Raw genomic sequence first — 10,011 nt, forward strand, 5'->3', positions numbered from 1 at the left:
CTTGTAGGGGCAGAAACATGCAGGCACAAAAGAAAGTAATCTATTAAACATGAGTGCTTATTGTGCCATGGAAATTAGGGCGCTTTACAGAGGGAATAGAGCATGCTGGTTAGTTTGCTATATAAAAATATTTTTGGCCAGGGGCGGTGGCTCATTCCTGTAATTCCAGCACTTTGGGAGGGTGAGGCAGGCAGATCTCTTGAAGACAAGAGTTTGAAACCGCCTAGCCAACATGGTGAAACCCCGTCTCTACAAAAAACACAAAAATTAGCCGAGCATGGTTGTGGGCGCCTGTGGTCCCAGTTCCTTGGGAGGCTGAAGCTCCAGAATAGCTTGAATCCGGGAAATGGAAGCTGCAGTGAGCCAAGATGGCGCCACTGCGCTCCAACCTGGGTGATGGGAGTAAAATCTTGTCTCAAAAAAAATTTACACGTAATTTTCACAGTCATACAAATAATGATATTTCAGCTTTTCATTTGTGAGATGTAACATAATTTTAACAAATCAGCAGGTTTTAATTCTAGTATGGATTGAGTCTCTGGGCAGAAAAAGGATCTAATTAACAGTAATTGGCTCCCTTAAGTAGAATCCAAGCACTGTGAAAATAAGACAGTTCACATATTTACTCAAAAAGAAATCTTGTCCAGATGAAAAAATTCAAGGCTCATCGGTTTTAATAGTTTTAAATAACATTTCTTAAATTACGTAGCTCGAAAATGATAGTTTAGATTTAAAATCAATCCTGATCTGTGTTTATAATTCAAATCATATTATTGTAATCAATAAAATGTTAGGTTCTTATAAGTATTACGCTATGACCATCATAGAGATTACGGCCATTTTTGCCTCTTCAGAGCACTGTGTTCTATTTGATCAGCAAGTGTGAAGATGTCATTATTGTTTATTTTTAGTCTATTATTAAATAAAGTTACATCATCTGAAAGACTTAAACATATAGCTAAGTGAAAACAAAACAAGAACTACAAACAAAAATAATGTTTAATTGATAATTAGCATAATAAAAATCTAGAATTATCAACAATTCTGATAATATCCACTAACATTTTTGTCACTGTAAAACCCAGTTTCTTAGTATTAATATCTTGTTCTTCATTTAAGGCCCAGTTTAAATTTTCTCTCCCCTCTTTTCATCCAGGTTATTCTAAATCTTTCTCTCTTTTAAATGGAATAAATACTAGTTCCTTTGATTCTCATAACCCTTTATTTATATTCTTTTAACTGATCTGATTATCTTGCATTATCATATTTTTTTCAGTGTTCATCTTCTCACCTAACCAGTCCCAACCACCATAAACTATATATTTGTTCATTTTAATTTTTCTTCTTTGAATGGGACTTGGTACACAGATAAATGTATTACTGATGAATGCCTGTGTCCTGGATAAAATGCTCCCAGCCACTTCAGACCCTGTTCTTCTGTCTCTCCAACCGGAAAAGCAATTCTTGTCCTTATATTTGTTTTGGTTGTGTCTTTCCTTGAAAAACTCTCATGGTTTTCTCTTTTTGCCAAGTGTGAATTCTTTCTTTTTAACTAGACATTGGACAATATAGTGTGTAGATTGACTTGCATTTTTTTTTTTTTTTTTGGAATAGGAGAAAATAAAAAGGCAACAGTAGTCTTAATCCTTGGAAATACTGTCTGAGACAGTATCTGCCTCAAAGTTCAGAAAATTTTATGCCTTTGATTTCTTCTGTCACTATCCTAATTTTATTTTTATTTTTTGTTAGCTCATCTTGGTTGCCACAGGCATTCCAAGAACTCTTTTCAATGCAGTTTTTACCTCCTTGTTCCTCAGACTGTAGACAAGAGGACTAAGTAAGGGAGTAACCACTGTGTAGGTCACTGCCACCAACTGATCCTTGTCTGAGGCAGACTTGGACTTGGGCCGCAGATAGATGATAGAGGCACAGCCATAGTGGACAAAGACCACAGTGAGGTGTGAGGCACAGGTGGCAAAGGCCTTCTTCTTGCCCTCAGCTGAAGGGATCTTCAGGATGGTGTTAACTGTGAAGCCATAGGATATGAGAATTAACAGAAAAGGCACCATAATTACCAGGATGCTGAGGCTAAATAAATCCAGCTCTTTCACATGGGTGTCAGTGCAGGCTAACTTGATAACAGGTGCCATGTCACAGAAATAGTGGTTAACCCTGTTGGGGCCACAAAAAGGCATGTCACAAATGAGGTTGGTGGCCACCAAAGCAAAAAAGAAACCTGTGGCTCCTGAAAGAGAATCAACTCCAACCCCAGCCTTCTGTTCATGATAAGCATGTACCTCAGAGGGTGACAAATGGCTACATAGCAATCACATCCCATCACAGCAATGAGGAAGCAGTTGGTGCAAGCAAAGGCAAGAAAGAAGAAGAGCTGGTTGGCACAGGCCATGAAGGTGATGGTCTTGGTGTCTAAGAGCAGGTGGACCAGCAGCTGAGGGATGATGACAAAAGTGTAGCAGGACTCAGAAAATGAAAGGATGAGTAGAAAGTCATACATGGGAGTGTGGGGAGTCCAGCTGAAGCGAATAACGGCCATGATGGTCACATTGGCCACCAAGATTGTCAAGTTTAGGAGAAGAAATATGACAGAAAGCAGCAGCTGGAGCTCCCCCAGGCTGGAGAAACCCACCAGGATGAACTGTGTAACCACAGTGGTTTTGTCGAAACCTTGCATCTGAATAACTTTCTGTGAAAGTGTTTGAAAGAGACAAAATGATAACTATCGTTGTAATAAGAACATTTTCCCAACGCCTTCACTTTAAGTATATTGTCAGATTCATAATATTAACATCTCTTTCTCTTAGGCTATCTAGACATAGACAGCCTCTTTAATGATTTTTCCAATAAATTATTAATCTGAAGTAACAGAGAAATGATTATCTACAGTATATACATACCCCAAAGTTAAAAGAATCCAACTATTTAACAAAGTGAAAAAATTCTCTCAGTTTAAGAAGAACATTACCTTTAATATGGAATAGAAAATTTAAATTGTTTTTCTTGTACTGTATGTATTTGGTCTTTGGGTGTATATTCTAACTTAGTAATTTGGTTTCTTTTCCTAATATAACAATCCATTTAATTAGCATTATTGTAAAGGCACTAAAACACTGTGCCTCAAAGCATGAACTCAGGAACCAGAATGCTAGAGTTTGAAACTTGCCTTTGCACTTAGAGCTGTGAACTTCAGTGTGACAGTTTTTGTCATTTGTAAGACATAAATAATAATAGAAGATATTATATAAGATTATTATAAGAATTAACTTAGATGATATCAGTAAAGTACTTGAAACAGTACTTAACACATAGTAACTCCAATCTATGTGTCAGCTGCTTTTACAGCTAAGGAGTTGAGAGGCAAATATCCTGGTTTGATACTCGAATACTAGAAGAGCCTGGACCCTTAAATCAGGACAGAGTTTCCCTGCATTTGACTCATGTGTTCTTATCCTTGAGATTCTTTTTTCAAAATTGAGCAAAAATTTAAATATGCACAGTTAAAGAAAGAACTGTCATGTTTACATTAAAAATTATTTTCTTTTTAAATTTTATTTTGTATTAGCAACAATAATTATACCTATTTATGGGGTATTATGTGATGTTTGGATACATGTATACATTGTGGAATGATCAAATCAGGGTTCTTTAATAAATCTACCCTTTTTAATCTAAGGAGTCTATAGCCTTTGAATTCTTTTTTATGATTCTACGACACTTGTTCTGTATGTTTCTGGAATTGTGAAGGGACACGAGTGTAAAACCTGAATCACAAGTTTATGGCATATCTGTCTATGAAACAAAATAGATTGATGATCCCTAGGGATGGGGTGGAGCAGAAAGTCTTAGGTTAAGTCTTCTTTCTATTGAAGAAAGGAGAGGAAATAACATGAACACACCTTGAATCTCTTGCAAATAAAATAGCCAGAAAGTGCTAAATAGAAAGAGAAGAAACTATCTCAGAAACTTCTCATTATCTTATAGTCTAGGTTATTCCTCCTTCCAGAGCCCTAATCATTTTTATTTTCAGAATCAGTTTCAGAGATTCAGGAGAAACCAGATGTAATATTTGCACAACTGAACATCTCCCAACTTGTTGGCTACTTTAATGTCTATAAAATGTTAGGAGTTGTTTGACATGACATACTTGGGTTTGTTCATTGTTCATCATCTCTGCTGTGGTTTATTTGCTTAGGTAGTTCCACACACCTGTTACAACAGCTTTTTCCTTTGTATCAGACCTTGCAGAAAATAAGATGTTTTCACCTAAGCTACCTCATTTTGACTCTAACATCCTGGTAGATAGCCAAAGTGTGTCTCTATCTCACAGGTAAGGCAAGTGTACTAAGTGCCCTCTCCTGGGCAGAGTAACCTGTGATCCTTATCCTTACATTTAACCTGTCGCGTTGAACATACCTCCTTATATATTTGGCACTCTTTATAGATTATAAGCTTCTTAAGTGCAGGAATAACTTTTTTTTAATTAAAAAGTGAGTCCGTAGAATATAACATAGTTTGTGATTTATCATATGCTAAAAGATTTTGACTTGATTAGAATGTCAGAAAATTAAATAATATTCTCAGGTGGTAGATCTAGTACCAGAATTCAAGTCTTCTAACTTCAAATCCACTTTCTACTTACCACATTTTATGGCATCCATTCCTTACTTTATGAGAAGATGATTTGCCCATATGCTTTTCCCAAAGGACTAAAGCATAGTTTTGCACTGCTTGCTCAAGTAAAACTTATTTTTAGCATTTCTGACTTTTCTGGAATAATTTCATTTTAATTATCCAAGATTTGAATTATCAAATTTTACAACATGAGTTTTATTCTCTTTAATCCTAAGATTAGGGAAATAAGAAAAAAGGAAAAAGGGGTAGGAAAGTAGGCAAATCAAGGATATGATTGATGAAAACACTCAAAGGCAAGGAAGCTCCAGGGGAGGTTGCTTAATTTCAATCACAGTTTTATGAATCAAACAACTTTCAATGTCTCCCTAAATCATCAGCTTCTTTTTTTTGTGACTTACATGAGAATTTGGTCATATACAAAATATCCTCTAATCTTGGCCACAACACTAGTATTGTTTTTATATCTGTTTTTCAGGTTGCTTCATGTACTTGTGTTGTCCATTGTTTTTCATGTTCAAATCCCTGTCATGTCCCATGTTCTCCAATAAAGCTTCCCTGCCTACTAGAGTCCATACAGATAGCTCATTCTCTTTGTAGCCCTTAGGGATTTTAAAATCATGCATGTATGGGAACAGGTTAGGTACTATCTTGTATTAATTTATAAATCAATTTGCCTATGTAGATGCCTCATAACCCTATTTACAATCTTTCTTTGAGGCAGGGGGAATAGCAATGTATTCTAAACAATCTGCAGCAGCTGCAAACAAAACTGGGCACATAACAGACACTAATTAAATACTTAATAAATTATGGCATGGTTTAATTCTTCTTTTGTTTATGAGTTTTTTCATATGCTATTTTTTTCTAGAATGTATTCTCTGTTCTACTATAATTCATGTCATTCTTAAATGTTGATTTTTCTCAAAATCATCTTTTATTTAAGAAAGACAAATCTACACTGATGAGTTTTCATGTCTTTCTAGTTACTTCTGTTGTTTGGCCCCTCAGCATTTAAATTTGATACATTAAGATGGGATGAGTGTCTATGGGTGTGTATGTGTCTGTATTTGTGTGTGTGTGTGCACTCTATCAGAGTGGAAGCTTTTTTATTTCAAGAAAAGAGCAAATAAAGTTTTACTTTGGCTCGAATCTTTTTTATAACAATAAAAACTATGTAACTGAATTCACATCTGAATTTTTGGTAGAAATTATTTCTTTTGATAGTAACTGATAAAGAAAATAGACTTACCTACTTTTATTCAAAAGATCACTGAAGCTGTCATGTGAGTTTGCTGACTTATAGTCTGGTAGGTCTTTTAAATATTGAAAGAGGCAGCAGAAAGTCAGTTGTAAAATCAATGACATCTGTCCTGGAAGATTAAATAATTGGAAGAAAATGCACTGAAGCGTTACATAAAGAGCGTATATGCAGACTTAATTGTCCAAACCTTTTTAAGTCTTAAATAAGAGCTGAAAATAGTCTGGTCTATATTCATATGTCAATTCAGATTCTATATAATTGTATTTGAGAATATTTATAGCCTTCTGGGATTCTAAGGAGTAAGGCCTTCTGAGACTCAATAAGAGCTAAACCAAGAGAGAAATAAACGACTAACCTTGAACAAGGACATATTATTTAATACCAGAAGAAAATAATTCAAATGGCAATAAAACATTCGATCTCTGCACAGCACTACAAATGTAGATAAGTATTGCAGTGATTTTCTGACATCAAGGCTACAAAATGTTGAAATGGAAGGAGAAACCAAATTCTCCAACCAGGAGATATACAATAAAACTGTTTTGATAAGGCATAAGAGATGAAGGCAGGGGTTGGTGAGTGCAGGTATGCTTGGCACTTTTGGGAATTACATAAGTAGTCTTTGTTCTCCTAAAACAAAACCTTGCAAAAAATTCAAAGAACTGAATATCTTAATTCTCTCCTAGGAATTATTGCAAGGAAATGACTTTCATCTAGCAACCATTCATTGAGTGCCATGATTTAGAGAGCAGTATATAAAGCATCATAGTGATACAAAGATAAAATATGTGAATTGATCTGCTCTAGTAGAGAAGACAGATGTAAGCAGATCTATGTGTAATAAGAGGTATAACGATGCTCAGTGTTATTGTGACATTAACAGCAGGGGAGCTACAAGGATGAGCACCCCCAGCAGGGATCGCCTTACCACAACCAGGGCTGAGATTCAGCAAATGTTTTTATGAACAAAAACATTCTGGAATAACAAGCCAAGTAGAAATATAAGAATTGGGAATAAAAAGTCAATAGTAAATGTTTTGTGCCTAGGACACTCAAAGGAAAAAGGAATGAGGAGGAAGACTGAGAACTCCTACTCTGGTAGTGGCTTGGCTGGTCACATGAGAAAATGTTCTTTCTGGAAACAAAATTGCTGGGAAAATATTTTTAAAATTTGTAGAAACCTATTGACAAGCTGAAGGTATAGTAAGAATTTTTAGCCAAAATCTGAAGAAAGCAAAATCCATAGAGGAACATTGGAAATTGCTTCTGTTCTGAGGACATTTATTTATCTGGATGAAATTACAAACCCAAGCTGTTGATTTGAGAGAATCACAGAATGAGATGGAGAGAAATTAAAGATCAGATCTAACAAATGGAGGAGTCAATAATTAGATATTAAACTTGTTTTCTAGTTGCCATATTCAATGCTTTTCTATCCGGGGCCTTCCTGACCAGGAAAAACTGACCCTTCTGGGATTAGCAATTCATAGAGATAATAAGCAAGTTTCATTTCATGTGCAATCGAACACACTCAGAAGTCATACCCACAACTGCCTATTTTTGCATGCTCTCGGACTGAGGGACACTGTTTCCTTTATCCTAATCACCGCAGGGCCAGGCATCAGGGAACTAAGAATAGTCCTGGAACCCAGTGAAATTGTTTAAACTAGCCAATTCTAAACCTGCTCAAAATCACTTACCCTGCTTTGCCTCAAAATCATCATAAAAGCTCTCCAAAACTTCCCTTTGCTTTCTGCCTACAACTGAACTTTGTGCTCTGTGTTCTCCCCATGGTACATGGGGTGACAAGCCACCTTCCCACTCAGGCACTCAGGAACTCTTAAGTCATCGACTGTCTTTCAATGGCAGTCATCTATTGATCCGCTGGTCTTACCTTGTATGAATAAAAATAAAATCAACATTTTAAAACGTATTGAAGGAGAGGAACAAAGTTGAAGAACTGACACTACCTGAACTGAAGACTTACTGTAAAGCTACAGTAATCAAGACAGTGTGGTATTGGTGAAAGAATAGATAAATAGAAAAATAAATGGATGAAGAAACTCACTCAAAACCGCACAACTACACGGAAACTGAACAACCTGCTTCTGATTGACTACGGGGTATATAACGAAATGAAGGCAGAAATAAAGATGTTCTTTGAAACCAATGGAAGACACAACACACCAGAATCTCTGGGACACATTTAAAGCAGTGTATAGAGGGAAATTTATAGCACTAAATGCCCACAAGAGAAAGCAGGAAAGATCTAAAATTGACACTCTAACATCACAATTAAAAGAACTAGAGAAGCAAGAGTAAACACATTCAAAAGCTAGCAGAAGACAACATATAACTAAGATCAGAAAAGAACTGAAGGAGACAGAGACACAAAAAATCCTTCAAAAAATCAGTGAATACAGGAGCTGGTTTTTTGGAAAGATCAACAAAACTGATAGACGCCTAACAAGACTAATAAAGAAGAAAGGAGAGAAGAATCACATAGACACAATACAAAATGATAAAGGGGATATCACCACCGATCCCACAGAAATACAAATTACTATCACAGAATACTATAAACACTTCTATGCAAATAAACTTGAAAATCTACAAGAAATGGATAAATTCCTGGACATATACACTCCCCCAAGACTAAACCAGGAAGAAGTTGAATCCCTGAATAGACCAATAACAAGCTCTGAAATTGAGGCAATAATTAATAGCCTACCAACCAAAAGCAGTCCAGGACCAGATGGATTTACAGTCGAATTCTACCAGAGGTACAAGGAGGAGCTGGCACCATTCCTTCTGAAACTATTCCAATCAGTAGGAAAAGAGGGAATCCTCCCTAGCTCATTTTATGAGGCCAGCATCATCCTGATACCAAAGTCTGGCAGAGATACAACAAAACAAGAGAATTTTAGACCAATATCTCTGATGAACAGCGACGCAAAAATCCTCAATAAAATACTGGCAAACCGAATCCAGCAGCACATCAAAAAGCTTATCTATTATGATCAAGTAGACTTCATCCCTGGTATGCAAGGCTGGTTCAACATACACAAATCAACAAATGTAATCCAGCATATAAACAGAACCAAACACAAAAACCATACGATTATCTTAATAGATGCAGAAAAGGCCTTTAATAAAATTCAACAGCCCTTCGTGCTAAAAACTCTCAATTAATTAGGTATTGATGGGACATATCTCAAAATAAGAAGAGGTATTTATGGCAAACCCACAGCCAATATCATACTGAATGGGCAAAAACTGGAAGCATTCCCTTTGAAAACTGGCACAAGACAGGGATGCCCTCTCTCACCACTCCTATTAAACATAGTGTTGGAAGTTCTGGCTAGGGCAATCAGGCAAGAGAAAGAAATCAAGGGTATTCAGTCAGGAAAAGAAGAAGTCAAATTGTCCCTGTTTGCAGATGACATGATTGTATATTTAGAAAACCCCATCATCTCAGCCCAAAATCTCCTTTAGCTGATAAGCAACTTCAGCAAAGCCTCAGGATACAAAATCAATGTGCAAAAATCACAAGCATTCTTACACATCAATAACAGACAAACAGAGAGTGAAATCACGAGTGAACTCCCATTCACAATTGCTTCAAAGAGAATAAAATACCTAGGAATCCAACTTACAAGGGATGTAAAGGACCTCTTCAAGGAGAACTACAAACCACTGCTCAGTGAAATAAAAGAGGACACAAACAAATGGAAGAACATTCCATGCTCATGGATAGGAAGAATCAATATTGTGAAAATGGCCATACTGCCCAAGGTAATTTATAGATTCAATGCCATTCCCATCAAACTACCAATGACTTTCTTCATAAAATTGAAAAAAAAAACTGCTTTAAAGTTCATATGGAACCAAAAAAGAGCCCACATTTCCAAGACAATCCTAAGTCAAAAGAACAAAGCTGGAGGCATTACGCTACCTGACTTCAAACTATACTACAAGGCTACAGTAACCAAAACAGCATAGTACTGGTACCAAAACAGAGATATAGACCAATGGAACACAACAGAGTCCTCAGAAATAATACCACACATCTACAACCATCTGATCTTTGACAAACCTGA

General features: G+C 36.2%; 1 protein-coding gene across 1 annotated transcript; it reads right to left on the reverse strand.

Annotated features, from left to right (window-relative positions):
* Positions 1–1,590: 1,590 nt before the first annotated feature.
* LOC101023914 (olfactory receptor 10T2) lies at positions 1,591–7,968 on the reverse strand. Its single transcript, XM_009184169.4, is given in 2 exon segments — positions 1,591–2,257; positions 2,260–7,968. Coding segments are annotated over 2 exon segments (945 nt in total). The 5' UTR covers positions 2,693–7,968; the 3' UTR covers positions 1,591–1,745.
* Between the last annotated feature and the right edge of the window lie 2,043 nt (positions 7,969–10,011).

This window comes from Papio anubis, chromosome 1 (assembly GCF_008728515.1).
Source record: "Papio anubis isolate 15944 chromosome 1, Panubis1.0, whole genome shotgun sequence".
NCBI classification, from domain to species: domain Eukaryota; kingdom Metazoa; phylum Chordata; class Mammalia; order Primates; family Cercopithecidae; genus Papio; species Papio anubis.